The 15,603-nt window shown below is 36.8% G+C and overlaps 1 protein-coding gene across 1 annotated transcript; it reads left to right on the forward strand.

The window, feature by feature from the left end:
- Window positions 1-2,191: 2,191 nt before the first annotated feature.
- On the forward strand, window positions 2,192-12,735 carry CASP1 (caspase 1). Its single transcript, XM_059929357.1, has 8 exons — window positions 2,192-2,426; window positions 4,171-4,233; window positions 7,237-7,352; window positions 7,994-8,167; window positions 8,640-8,874; window positions 9,344-9,487; window positions 12,075-12,184; window positions 12,637-12,735. Exons 1-8 carry the CDS (start codon window positions 2,207-2,209, stop codon window positions 12,733-12,735), a joined length of 1,161 nt encoding a protein of 386 aa, XP_059785340.1. The 5' UTR covers window positions 2,192-2,206.
- Window positions 12,736-15,603: the final 2,868 nt, after the last annotated feature.

A 15,603-nucleotide genomic window follows, 5' to 3' on the forward strand; every position in this document is an offset into this window, starting at 1 on the left:
ATATATCAAATATATGTAAAATAAATTGGCCACATTGAGTTTATTTCTAGGATAATTAATTGTACATGTGTTTACAAAAAGCAGTGACTTCTTGTGCCTTCCCGGACTCCTCTATTTTCAGTATTAATGAGTCTTCCAACATTCATAACCTGCTTCCCTAATTAATTTCTCCTCCATAGCACTTACCACATCTAATATTCTGAATATCCTAGTTACACATATTGGGTTTCATGTTTGTCTTTTCGTTTTGAATGTGAGGCCATGGGGGGTAGGGAACCATTGTTTGTTTTGGCTAAACCCTGGCACCTAGTACTGTGTCTGGTATGGAGTAGGTTATCCATATATATTTGCTAAATGAATGAATAAATGAGATGTTCAAAAGATAAAAGGAAAATCTGCAGATAATTAACCTTGCCTATTTTTCTAGTGTAAAATATTTATATTATAAATAATAACACCACTTATTGTGTGTTTATCATGTGTCAAGAAATGTTCTATGCAGTTTCCGCATTTTCACCTACTTAATGTTCAAAACTGTGTATGTATGTACTATTAATGAAAGCATTTTACAGATAGAGGAAGCGAAGCATAGAAAAGTTCTATACCTTGCCCAAGAACAGATAGTTAAAGTGTTAAGTCCAACAGTCTGAGTCTGGAGCCTGTGCTTTTATCTCTGCGTTGCCCCTCAAAACAGAGCCACTTGAAATAGAAGAGTGTTAGATTTGATTCTGGTGAGAAATGTTTCCTTCCTAAAAATAGAAAATGTAGGAAGTTCTTTCAGTAGAACTTGTAGGAAGTTCCCTTCCTAAAAGCTTCACAGGGACACACAGCCCAGAGTCATGTGGTGGGACCATGAATCACAGTGGTTCAGCTTCTCCCAGTACTGTAGATTGAATGTCTGTGCCAGATTCACATGTTCAAAACCTAATGCCCAAGGTGATGGTATTAGGAGGTGGGACCTTTGGGTGTTGAATTGATCATGAGGGCAGAACCCTTATAACAGAGATTCCCAGAGAGATACCTTGTCCTTTCTGCCATGTGAGGACAATGGTGAGAAGTTGGCAGTCTGCAACTCATAAAAGGAACTTCACCACAACTCAACCATGCTGGCACCCTGATCTTAGACCCCAGCCTCTGGAACTGAGAGGAATACATTTCTCTTGTTTATACAGTCTGTGGTATTTTGTTAGAGCAGCCTGAATGAATGAAGATACCAAAGAATGAGTTGCTCTTACAGATCACACTTCATTATTATGTGAGCTTAATTGTATATATACTTTCTCACTCTTTTCTTATTCTGTAAGTCCCATTCCTTTCCTACCCTGACCTGAGTCAAGTTCTGGTGAAGGATACGCTCCCTGATGTGGTCTAAGTTTCAGCAATCTGATAATTTCTTTGGAACAACAACAAAAAATGCGTATATATGCATGTGCCGTGGGTATTTTGCAATGTGTACACGCCCTGCTGAAAAGGAAGGTGGAACATGCTTTCAGTTTCATACCACACACCAAGGCTAAGAGAGAAAAGCCATGGCCGGTGAGTTTCTTTCTTGAGAGAATAGTTTTGGAAGGGGCTGGCTTTTGCAGAAGTCATAATTAAGTTCTGTGAATGTTAGGTGAGCAGAACAGAGGGAGTGCAAAGAGAGGGAGCGGTGGGGGCAAAGGGAAGGAGAGAAGGGGCCCAGAGACCCCACAGTCTTTAAAAAGGGAAGACAAGGTTCAGAAAGGAACTGGGCTTTACTGGCTGGTATCCTTCTGTCATTTTGCAATCTTAACTGAATTCTTAAATGTCATAGTCTGACAGAGGATGCAGAATTGGCATTGAATGGGTACCAGCAGTTGTAGTCCCCAAAGGAAATGGACAATCACTATTTCATTATTTTATTATGTACAGTTGAATAAACATGAGGCATGTTATGATGATCCCTGGTTTTCAGGTACTAACTTGGAGGTAGCAAATCTCAGTCTTCAAGCCACTCAGTGAGCATATATGAGTAATACTAAGGGAAGAATAAGAGATATGGGTGTCCTCAGGATTACCACACTGTGTGGGGAGGGACATTTTATTGATTAAATCTAAAGGAGGCTATTCTCCGTTGCTGATATGAAAGGAAAATGAGGCTGTTTCTGTGACTTGAGGCATCCTTGTGTTTCCAACAGACAAGGTCCTGAAGGAGAAGAGAAATCTGTTTGTCCATTCAGTGGGCATGGGTACAATAAATGGCTTGCTGGATGAACTATTAGAGAAAAGAGTGCTGAACCAGGCGGAGATGGAGAAAGTAAGAGATGAAAATGCTACAGTTATGGACAAGGCCCGAGCTTTGATAGACTCTGTTATTCCGAAAGGGTCCCAGGCATGCCAAATTTGCATCAGTCATATTAGAGAAGATGACTCCCTCCTTGCAGGAACACTGGGGCTCTCCTCAGGTAAGGGTCAATGACTCAGACTGAAGTTCATGTAGGCCATGTTTCTTTATGCCTAACATCTGATTTCTTCATTGGTCGTGTTAGTTTGCAAACAACTTCCCTACCTCTGGCCTCAGGGCCCCATTTCTATATCAGTGGTCATTTTGCATCCCCTCTGTCTCTTTTCTTCTTTGTTCCTGTTCTTTTGGCCTTAGTGGCCTTCTTTTGATTAAAGCTCATTTCCTATCCTGAGTATGTCATAGCTCATTTGTTGAAGGTCATGAGAACAGTCTTGAAAAGCTTCATACTGTATCCTCTAGTCCTCCTAGCAAGGCACTATTGATTTATCTAGTTAGTTAGTTAAAATAGTTAGTTTAAGCCTAGAGGTCCCTAGGAACTTATGTAGTCATCAGACACAAAGGTTTAAGGTCTGTAATCAAATACTTTGTCCAACTTCTCTCCAAAATTTTGCTCTCCAGGTGGAATAAAATATATTTCGGGGATAGTGGAACACTCAGAGAATAATTTCAACTTTTACAGAAAAGTAAGGATTTTAAGCAGACTCTTTTAGTTGCCCCCTTGCATTTTCTTTTGAATAAGATTGTGCACTAGCATGGCACTCTGCTGGGGACCATTCTCAGAGGCCCAGCCCCCCTACTCTAGTCTCCTGAGGGCCCAATACAGGTTCAGCCATCTGAGCTGCCACTTCTGTAGTTCCCTAGTTCCTCCATTAAAAAAAAAGACAGTAGCTCTGATGCACTTACATTTACTGGTTTCTTTTGTGCTTCTTGGGGTCATTCAGGGGAAGAAGATGTTATTTGAAAGCAAGAAACCATTTTTTTCCTAGGGATTGAGAGAAGCCTGTGTCCCTCTGAGTGACACAGCAAATGTTTTCTGTGTTGAATTTCTTTGTGTGTTTTTTTTTTGATATATCTTTCACATTAACCCCTGCCTCAAGAATTAAAGACAATCAATCAATAACAGTAAGGGTCTAGAATATTTGTACAATAGCCAAAGTGTCTTCTTCCTTGTCATATTTCTTTCAACTCATAGTCCTTGAACCCTAGAGGTACTTATACAACTCGTGATAATTAATTCCTGGAGTCTGCCTCCCTAGTTGTCAGATGATGCCTTCTCTGTCAGGGTTGTCATAACTTGTTTCCTCCTCATCTATTTGCCAGTTGTTTCAGGGCACTAGTATATGATAATTGGATGTAATATTTAAATGTACTGTAAAGGGAGAGATATAAAAAAACTTCTTAGCAGACACAATACTGCAATAACAAGGCCTCCTCCAGAAAATGTTCTTGAATTTATTGATGGTTAATTTAGTCCAGCAGTCTACATGGGAAACTGCAGCCTGCTGCCTTGGACTTGAAGTTTTGTGGGATGTCCTATGGCTCTCCTCCATTCACAACAGAGACATGAACCATATTTTGCCTATGGAAATCTTGTCTTCAATAGGTACTATGAGAGAAAAACTTGGAGTATTTTTCATTTGTTGGCTCATGCCAATTCTTAAGTTTCTGGAATAAGTTTCTCAGGTGTGTGTTGCTACATTGAGATCCTTATAAAACCTTAAATAAATTTAATTTCAATTCTTGTCCTTGAAATTGACAATCACAATGCATAGTGACCCCAGAGTAGATATGAATAGATTTGAGTGAGTAAGGCAAATGCAGATTACAGAGGCTGAGTGTCTAACACATTGGGGTAAGAATCTTCAGAGACTGTGACTATTTTAATGTCCTTCATCTTTCCTCAGGTTCACAATCTGGAAATTATCTTAATACACAAGAATCCCAAGCAGTGGTTCCTCCTTTCCCAGGTAATGGTATTTTCAAGGCAATGACATTCTTTGAACCCCATTTTCCCTGACATTTACTACAGATTAATGGGATGAATCCAGGGTGAGGGGGGTTATGAGTAATTCTCACAGATTTATTCTATACCCTTTTCTCTTCTTAATCTATTCTGCTTTAGCAGGAGCTGTTCCTACAGCTTCACTATCATGTTTATACCAAAAAATTCTGAATCTGGATCTCAAATCCTGACTAACCACTTGAGTGCCACACTTCACTAAGTGTCTACTGAACATATGCACTCATATCTCCTGCAGACACATTTAATCTACATGGGCCCAGAGATAGCCTGCCATCCTTCCCCCACCTTGCTTCCCTTCCACTTTCCTCTATCTTGATTAGTGGTGCCACCAACACCCAGTTATTCAAACCAGAAACCTGAAATTATCTTAGACTCTTTCTTCTTCCTCACTTCCAACATTCAAGCAGCAGCCAGATTTTATTGATTCCTCTCTCAAATTCAGATCTGTCCTTGCATTTCTATTTCTACAATTAGATTTCAGAGCCCCAATTGCTACAGTGTTCCATAATTCTCCAGTCATAACTCTCAATATATTTTTCTTGTAATTTTTTTTTAGTAAATGCATCCTTTTCCCTCACAGGACTTTAAGCTTAATGAGGAAATTGAACATATCTGATTTATTTATAGATACCATCTAATAGAAGTTGGCCTGTAATGTGTATGAACATATATTTGTTAGGACTATTTCACTGAATAATGTGGCCAGAGTCACTACTATTTGCTATGCCATTAGAAAATATTTAGCACGTGCCAACTGTGTTACAGACCCTATTCTATAAACTATTTAGAGAGTAATGAATGAAACAAGCAAGGGTCTTGCTTTTATTGAACTTATATGAGTATATGAATAGTGAATGAATAGGCATTTAAGAAGCTCCACCATCAAATTAAAGCCAGTCATAAATTTAGGGATGGAAATGACACTACACATATCTGTATCAGTTAAGATGATATGGAATGTTATAACACAGACATATATTTATAATTGTTCAGATATGATAGAAATTTTTTTCCCAAATCACAAAAATTCTAAAATGGGCAATTTTCACCAGAAGGCAGCTTTCCTCCAAGTGCTAATTCAGATACCTAGGCCTCTTCCATCATATGGCTCTGATATCTGCAACATATGATGTCAGAATAACTGTGGTAATAACAGTTAAGTTAATGACATTGGAAAGAGTATGTGGGATCATTTGTGAGAGATTTTGCTAGGCTTGACCTGGATGAATTACATAGTATTTCAGCTTGCATCCCATTGTCTAGAACTTAGTTATATGGTCACACCAAGTCACTGGATTGGTTGGCAATATAGATCAGCTATGTGTCAGGGAAAAAAAGAATAAAGTGTCTTGTTGAACAGCTAGCCAGTCTCTGCCACAAAATTTAAATGAAAAACTTTTCATTCTACACAATATTGAAGGTAGCACAAGAAATACCTAGGTCCCAAATCACAAAGAAGTTCTTAAAAATATTTCATTTCTCTACCCTGAAAATGTTGGTCTCAGCTTTATTGAATCAAGGTCAATATGCATTAGATTTCTTATTAGCAAACCTTATATTTGTCTGAATGCAGCCTCTTGCTTACCAAATAATCACTGCTTTACTTGTTCTGGAACAGTATTTCATCCACAGTTGTGGGCAGATTTCATCACAAAGTGACCCTTTTCTCTTAAAATAAAAATACTCTTAATTTGGAAGAAATTTAGAGGTCACAGAAGCAAATATTTCAGCAAGTTTAGAAATTATTCTAGTGAATAAGATAAGGGTGCATATTTTCTTAGCTATTTCATGGGATGGGACACTCACTATATAACCAAATGCCATAAGAAAAATTAGTTCTAATAAAATCCAAATATTTAACTTTGTCTATTGTTCTTCAGACTCCTTTATGAAGGAATACATTTCTTCCACATAATAATGATTCCTATAGTTTTCTCAGATATAGCCATTCTAATTATCTCTTGCTTTCTCCACAGTCAACACACTTCATGCTACCTTGGCTTACCTGAATATACAACAGTTTCTTCAAATTCCTCTTCAAAATTGAATATGTTTCTTGTTTGAATAGTTTAGTTTCTAAAGAATCTTCCAAATATCAAGAAAACTTATTTCTATTTTGAAACAAAGATTATGTTAATTTCTTTAGAAAATACATCACATTATTCGATGATGTTGAACTTGTGATCAAAGAAACCCCCAAGGCTTTTTTCACATGAACCACTGTGAAAACTCTTCCTCATATATTTGTGCAATCAATGCTTAGTGCTATAAATCTCTCTAAGAGTACACCTAGATTTTAGTATTTATCACTCTATTTCATATTCATTCTAGTTCATGTATTCAATATCTTCTCCTTCTCACTATATGTACACACAGTAGAGAGATCTTAAAGGTTAGGACAAAAGCTCACTTTCTTTCTTTCTTACTTTTTTTCTCTCTTTCTTTCTTTCTTTCTTTCAAATCTCTAATGCCTACTATCATGCCTGTTAAGCAAATAAATTACTAAATAAATAGATACATAAACATATATTTTTTTTAAAAATCATTGAAATAGATTCATTAAGGTCTACCTACGTTATCCTAAGCTTTCAATTATTTGAAATACATTTATATCTTAACTATTTTATCTAACATATTGTTTTCTGAGAATTTTATCATGCATGGCCTTAAAAAACTCCCTTTCAATTATTTTAATGAAAAAAATTTGTGAAATGCTGATTCTAAGAGATGAAGGGATATGATAACTGTATCACACCACTGGAAATCTCTGGCTTGGAATATATTCCTTTAGCAGAGATGCATTTAATGATGCTAAGGACTAGTCCAGGATTGTCTTCCTAAAGATTAATTTCCTCCTCTGTGGCTTCACACACAGATGATTCTAGGAGGAGCACCAAATGGAACATTCAGGAATGCCATTATTCATAATGTTTCTTGTCTCTTGCAGCTCCTCAGGCAATGCAGGACAACCCAGTTAAGCTTGCATCTTCAGGGCCAGGAGGGAACCTCAAGCTTTGCCCCCTAGAAACAGCCCAAAGGATATGGAAAGAAAAGTCAGCAGAGGTGCTGTGCTCAGAACATAAGGATCCGGGTGAAATATACACTGGAGACCATTCTAAACTGCAGTGTTCTGCCTTAGAGCTAATTTCCTTGAGAGGTTCTGGAAAACCATTCTGCTCTTCCCTTACATAAAGGATTCCTATTCCTAGGTTTATGTAGAGATTTCCAAGTTTGGTCCAATCCCCTGAGTAAATAATTTTAATAATAACAACAATAGTATCTATTTAATGCTTAATATGAATCAGACACTGTTCTAAGGAAGTTGAAAGTAATAACACCTTGAACCCTCAAAATAACCCATTTTAGAGATCAGGAAACTGAGACATGGATTGTTAACTATTTTGGCTAAACCAGTAAGTCAAGGAATAAATTTTAAAATTGAGTCATTATGACTCCAAGCCAGTTCATCTCACACAGCCCTACCTCTCAAAAGTAATTAAATCAAGTGCTCAGCTGCCATATGAGCATTTGCAAATTTCATTCCACTTCTATGGTAGGACTCATTCTCCCTCCCTGTTTTTATCTATGGTTCAAGAGATTAGGTTTCTAGGTAGGACTAAGGGAGGAGAAGCTGTCTTATACCCCCAAGATGAATATTTAATTAGAGAGAACAAGACTGTTCACCCAACCTGCATTTCTTACAGATTTACCCAATAATGGAAAGGTCAATCCGCACACGTATTGCCCTCATTATCTGCAACACAGAGTTTGAAAATCTTCCCAGGAGAGATGGAGCTGATGTTGATATCAGAAACATGAAGATGCTACTAGAAGGTCTGGGGTACAGTGTGGATGTGAAAGAAAATCTCACTGCTTCGGTAAAGTCTGTCGTAATGTAGAGACAATGGTCATGCCCTTTATATTCCTAAATAATGTTAGAAAGATTGGTTGTAGAACCAGAAACTTAATCTCTTGACAGTCTAAAATCTAAATTTGTTCTTGTAGGGTACTTCATGCTTCTAACTTAGAGTCTTTTAGCAAGAATCTGGTAAAACTTTTAACTGGGAAGTTTTCTATTAATTCAATAATGTCCACAGCCAAACAAACAAACAAATAAATAAATAAATAAATAAATAAATAAATAAATAAGTCCCTTACATTCTACTAGAAATCTCTGAATGGCATCCCATAACACTTTCTTCACCTTTCTGTGAATTGAAACTTAAATTTTCTTTTTGTATTTCATTGATTTTCATATCATCCAGGAAATCCTTAATGTCTCTTTATTGGATTCCGAGGAGCCATGATAACCAATCACATAGTTCAAAATCAGTGGTATGTCTCTTCCAGGACATGACTATAGAGCTGAAGTCATTTGCTGCTCGCCCAGAGCACCGGACCTCTGATAGTACTTTTCTGGTGCTCATGTCTCATGGAATCCGGACTGGCGTTTGTGGGAAGAAATACTCTGAAGAAGTCCCAGATGTATTAAAAGTCAACACCATCTTTCAAATTTTGAACACCTGGAATTGCCCAAGTTTGAAAGACAAACCCAAGGTGATCATTATCCAGGCCTGCCGTGGTGGTGAGTACTGATGTCTGTTAGAACACAGACGCTGAGGTTTTGATCTCATCATCTGTATGTATCCAGTATTTTTCAGTTCCTTTGAGTCTACTCAAAAAAGGCTACAATCTTGTTTGGTGACAGTAGATGTTCTTTGACATTACAAACAAGATTGTAGCTTCTATGAATTGTATGACTGGTTGGAAGATATTTGTTCCATTTTCAACTGAGATACCACTTTTAATCTTAAGACTTTGATACTTGGTTGGGATACTTGGATGGGATATATTCATTTGAGGGTTAGGAGAGATAAGATAAGCCTCTTAAGATAAGAGTTGTTGAAAAGATAGTTTTTGAAAGGTATGTGTGTATCTGCATGTGAATTAAAGCTAATGACAAATAAATTAGTAAATATGGTTGAACAGATGTTTAGGGGAGAAAGGTCTCTTGACTACTGATAGTAACAAGGGACCAAATCTTGTCTTTCCAGAGAATCAAGGGGTGGTATGGCTAAAAGATTCAGTAGAAGCTTCTGGAAACTGTTCCTTATTGGCTCCAGAAGATTTTGAGGATGATGCCATTAAGAAAGCCCACGTAGAGAAGGATTTTATTGCTTTCTGCTCTTCAACACCAGGTAATGGGTATCTGTGTAAGACACGTTTGTGGACATTATCAATGCAGAAACTCACAACCATCCATTAGAGTGTGGATATCTGTGTTGAATTTTCATGAGACTCTTGAAGATTAACTCAAGCCTTCCTCTCAGTTACACCTTCAATTCCCCTTATCCATGGAGACCAAACACATATACATATATTTTTACTAAATTAGTAACTAGTAAACTCCCATGGTGCAAAATATTTTCCTGGACTCTGAGAAATAAAAAGAAACTTATCTACACTGAAATAAATTAGAATCTGACTCCACATACAAAAAGGTCTACATGTTGGGATCACTCAACAGTTCAATTTGCCTAGACAAGTATTATAAAACTGTGGTATTTATAAAAGGGGTAGGGAGAAGGAGAAAAGCAGACAAAGCATATTGAGTCCCTAAGTTAAAGTTGTTTCAACCAGAAATATGGAGTTTATGAAACAGAAACAACCTGAATGATTCTAAGTCTAGGTTTTAGATTAAGAGTACTGCCAATTATATTTTCACTCTGTCATTTAGTACTCTGTATGTAGCTTCTCTGGGCTTTCTTTGAATTACTCGCTAATATATGTGAATACAAATATTGTTGTAAGGATTAAATGAGATAATAAATATGAAATATTGAGCATGACAGAGTAAAGTACACATTAATTGATGGCTACTATTAAAGATGTTTCTATGTTGTAACTTAATTCAAGGTTTTACCTTGAGTTACTTTCCATATAAAGGTTTAAATAAAAGTCATCCACTATGTTTTGGAATTTCTTGGACATTAACATTCTCTTGATTACTTCCAACCTTAAAGACTTGCCTCTGATCAAATAGTTTAATTTCCAGATTATTTTCTATAAAAAGGTGCCATCTCTCAGGAGATAGCCTGCTTTTGCATTGTGTTGATCATAACTTTTTTTTTTTTAAATCTTTATTGGAGTATAATTGCTTTACAATGGTGTGTTAGTTTCTGCTTTATAACAAAGTGAATCAGCTGTACATGTACATATATCCCCATATCTCCTCCCTCTTGCGTCTCCCTCCCACCCTCCCTATCCCATGCCTCTAGGTGGGCACAAAGCACGGAGCTGATCTCCCTGTGCCATGCGGCTGCTTCCCACTAGCTATCTATTCTACATTTGGTAGTGTATATATGTCCAGGCCACTCTCTCACTTCGTGTGTTGACTATATCTTGATGTAGAAATCAATTTTTTTCAACAATTGAAAACAATGACACTAGGCAAAACCTCCACACATTTACAGTTTGAGTATATTTAGCAGACTTAATATTAGACATAACTATTTTTTTAAAATCCTTTGATCCCAGCCTTCCACAAGCGATTTACCTCTGGCAATTACAGGCTTTGTAGCCCCCTGTCTTCTTGTCATCCATCTTGGTGATTTCTGTCTCCTTTTCATTCACTTTCCTCACCTTCCTTTCCAGATGATTCATAGAAACTCCAGTTCAGTTGTCTCCAGTTTCCACAAGTAAACCTAGCTTCACATTCTCTGGTATTAATCCCAATTACATTGTACATAGTGCTCTTCTGAAGAAAAGTGACCGTCCCCTACCTAATTTCACAAAGAACTTACAGAGATACCAGCCTGCAACTCTCTCCCACCTACTTCCTTTAACTGGAACCAGCTTAGTAAGACAGTTGTAGTTTTAGATAGGATATTAATCCATTACTGTTTTACATTTTATTACCATGTTTATTGGCAAAAAGGTTTTTAAAGCATGTATCCATGTTAAATGCACAGCTATTGATACTTTTCTTATATATTACTTAGCATAATTTTAAAATGGCTTCATAACTTCTATGTCCCTACTATTTTGTATAATTATTCTTTTTCAATGTCTTTTCCATAAGACTGTTTTTTCCTCCAATAGAATATGATTTTTCCCTCTTAAATTTTTTCTAGGTATGTACTTCTTTTCTGTTGGTACCATTTTCATATTTAGTTAATATTTTCTTTGTCTAAATACCTTATGATCAGTATCATTTGATTTTAATTAAGTTATAAAGTAGATAAACTGAAATATTATTAATATGATTACCTTGTATAGACTGGGTATTACATATCCTATATTCTCCCAGATCCTTGTGATACATTACGTCTAATATGAAAATATATCTTTGTGGCAGAAATTATTACCCTACCCATTGCAGTCAAAGCCATTGCATTTCAGAACATATAATTAACTATCAAGTCACTAAGTTGTACTCCTGGGATCCACACTCAGGTATTTCTTTCTCAAAGCCCAGTCACTCCCCTCCACCCCATTCTGCCTTTCTCTCCTTGTCTACTAGACTTGTGTTTCCTTGAACTCAGAGACTGTGCTGCCCTAACATCTGTACCGTATATAGCATACTTCATATGACTTTAACAATTGTCAAGTATCAGTGAAAATATACACACTAAATGATGAATATATTCACTTAAAAATGACATACAGTCTGTAGGAAACAACATAAACTCAACAGCCTGCCTCAGTTGGAATAGAAATCCTAGGACTCCATTTTTGTGGCCAGGCAAGACCTTGCATGAAATTTGGAATGTGCTTTTTTCACAGATAATGTTTCTTGGCGACATCCCATATTGGGTTCTCTTTTTATTATTAAACTCATTGAAAAATTTCAAGAATATGCCTGGCTTTGTGACCTGGAAGAAATTTTCCGAAAGGTAGGTGCTAGATACTCCTTACACTCTACTTCCCTGTTTGTTCTAATTGGAAACCTAGGGAGCAACTCTGGACATGTTTTTCTACTAAAAACTGCTCTCCATTTCAAATGAGTTTTGAGGGTCTTTGGTGAGTCAGCCAACCTGGAAGCCAGTTCCAAGTTTTATAACCTAGAAACCCCCTAGAAAACAATCAATTATTTTAACTCCCCTCTTTTCTGAATAGACAAATGAGTGGACTTTAATTTGCTTGTGTCCATATCTATTAGATTCAGTAGATTTTAAAAGCATGGTCATTCCATCCTTAGATATATATATTGCTGATTTGTACAGAGGCACAAACTTTTTGTTTTTATCACTTATTTTGCTATACTTTTTGCAATTTTTCCAGCATAAGTGAAAATCCTTCTACTCAGGAAAAAAAAAAAAATCTACAGACCTTCTTTTACTTTTAGGTTAGATTTTCATTTGAGCTGCCAGATGGTAAGGCACAGATGCCCACCGCTGAAAGAGTGACTTTGACAAGATGTTTCTACCTCTTTCCAGGATATTAAAAAAGTAAGTTGTAGGGACAGATGTGTGTGTGTGGTAGGAGTGGGGTGAGGTTGGGGGAAGAGTGCTGAACTACATCCTGGTCAAGATCTCAAGGTCTAATATAATAAACGGTGGATAATGAAAGGATGCTTTTCTGTTGTTTAGTGCAGAGCACACTGCACTCCTCTCAAAGTTCTGCAGAGATAGATGGCCCTTTCTCAAGGTTAGCTGATATAGATTGAGAAGTGACCAGAGATGATGAAAGCTCAGTTTTAGATGTTCCTCCCCTCTACCTCAGCAGGGCAATATTTAGACATAACATGGGCTCTTCCCTCTTATGAGTCTGTGTGACCCCTTGGTAGAGTGATTTTATAACTTGAATTTCTTTTAGCAGAATTCATTTTTTTCTTTTATTTCCTCTTCCTTTTCTGTAGGAAGCCAGGAGTTCTGCCACTCTATACATGTTTTGGGATCCTGTCAGCAGAAAAGAGACATTTCTTTAAACATTCCAATGAATCTGAAATAAAAATGAAAGTCTGTCATTTTTTTTCTTCACCACTCCTAGAAGGCAGGGGATGGAATTTGGAGCAAGTAATGGATTTGGAGTCTTTAGACTTCATAAGAACTGAACTGGCTAACACCAGTCTTTCCTTCTAGAAACAATTTTGCTAGGCTTTCTGCTTTAGGAATACAGAAAAAATTGCAGTAGGTACCTGACTTCAAAGAATTTAGAGCTCAACAAGAGAGATTAAGAGAAGGTAATGTAATAAGTAACTTATCCAAAATCCCAGAATTTGGGATGAAAAAGTCATGACTACAGTTTACATAATTCTAACCCTTCCTTAAGGAATTTCAGGAATGCAAAGTAATTTTTTCCTTTTTTTAATTTGGGTATAGTCGCTTTAAAATGTTGTGTTAGATTCTGCTGTACAAAGAAGTGAATCAGCTATATGTATACATATATTCCCTCCCTCTTGGATCTCCCTCCCACCCCACCCCCACCCATCTAGGTCACCGCAGCACAGGAGCTCCCTGCACTGTATAGCAGGTTTCCACTAGCTATCTGTTTTGCACATGGCAGTGCACGTACATCAATCCCAATCTCCAAATTCATCCCACGTCCCCTCTCCTCACCATGTCCACATGTCTGTTCTCTATGTCTGCATCCTTATTCTTTTATTTTTGACCTGCAAATAGGTTCATCTGTACCACTTTTCTAGATTCCACATATATGCGTTAATATATGATATTTATTTTTCTCTTTCTGACTTACTTCACTCTGTATGACAGTCTCTAGGTACATCCACATCTCTAAAAATGACCGAATTCTGTTCCTTTTTATGGCTGAGTGATATGCCATTGTGTATATGTACCACATCTTCTTTATCCATTCATCTGCCGATGGACATTTAGGTTGCTTCCATGTCCTGGCTATTGTAAATAGTGCTGCAATGAACATTGGGGTGCAGGTGTCTTTTTAAATTATGGGTTTCTCATGGTATATGCTCAGTAGTGGGACTACTGAGTCATATGGTAGTTATATTTTTCGGTTTTTTAAGGAACCTCCATACTATTCTCCAAAGCGGCTGCATCAATTTACATCCCCATCAACAGTGTAAGAGGGTTCCCTTTTCTCCACACCTTCTCCATCATTTATTGTTTGTAGATTTTTTGATGATGGTCATTCTGACCAGTGTGAGGTGATATCTCATTGTAGTTTTGATCTGCATTTCTCTAATAATTTGTGATGTTGAGCATCTTTTCATGTGCTTTTTTTGATATTGAGCTGCATGAGCTTTTTGTATATTTTGAAGATTAATTCCTTGTCAGTTGCTTTGTTTGCAAATATTTTCTCCTATTCTGAGGGTTGCCTTTTTGTCTCGTTTATGGTTTTCTTTGCTGTGCAAAAGCTTTAAGTTTTATTGGGTCCCATTTGTTGTTTTTTTGTGTGTTTTTATTTTCATTACTCTAGGAGATGAGTCAAAAATGATCTTGCTGTGATTTATGTCAAACAGTGTTCTTCCTATGTTTTCCTCTAAGAGTTTTATAGTTTCCCATCTTACATTTAGGTCTATAATCCATTTTGAGTTTATTTTTGTGTATGGTGTTAGGGAGTGTTCTAAGTTCATTCTTTTATATGTAGCTGTCCAGTTTTCCAGGCACCACTTATTGAAGAGACTGTCTTTTCTCTATTGTATATTCTTGCCTACTTTGCTGTGGATTAGGTGGCCATAGGTGTGTGGGTTTGTCTCTGGGCTTTCTATCCTGTTACACTGATCTGTATTTCTGTTTCTCTTCCAGTGCCATACTCTCTTGATTACTGTAGCTTTGTAGTACAGTCTGAAGACAGGGAACCTCATTCCTCCAGCTCTCTTTTTCTTTCTCAACATTGCTTTGGCTATTCAGGGTCTTTGTGTTTCCATACAAATTGTGAAAATTTTTATTCTAGTTCTGTGAAAAATGCCATTGGTGGTTTGATAGGGATTGCATTGAATCTGTAGGTTGTTTTGGGTAGTATAATCATTTTCACAATATTGATTCTTCCAATCAAAGAACATGGTATATCTCTCCATCTGTTTGTGTTATCTTTGATTTCTTTCATCAATGTCTTATAGTTTTCTGCATACTGGTCTTTTACTTACATAGTCAGCTTTATTCCTGGGTATTTTATTGTTTTCGTTGCAATGGTAAATGAGATTGTTTCCTTAACTTCTCTTTCTGATTTTTCATTGTTAGTGTATAAGAATGCAAGATATTTCTGTGCATTAATTTTGTATCCTGAAACTTCCAAATTCATTGATTAGCTCTAGTAGTTTTCTGGTGGCATCTTTAGGATTTTCTATGAATAATGCCATGTCATCTGCAAACAATGACAGTTTTACTTCTCC

Source organism: Balaenoptera ricei, chromosome 8, assembly GCF_028023285.1.
Source record: "Balaenoptera ricei isolate mBalRic1 chromosome 8, mBalRic1.hap2, whole genome shotgun sequence".
Lineage (NCBI taxonomy): Eukaryota > Metazoa > Chordata > Mammalia > Artiodactyla > Balaenopteridae > Balaenoptera > Balaenoptera ricei.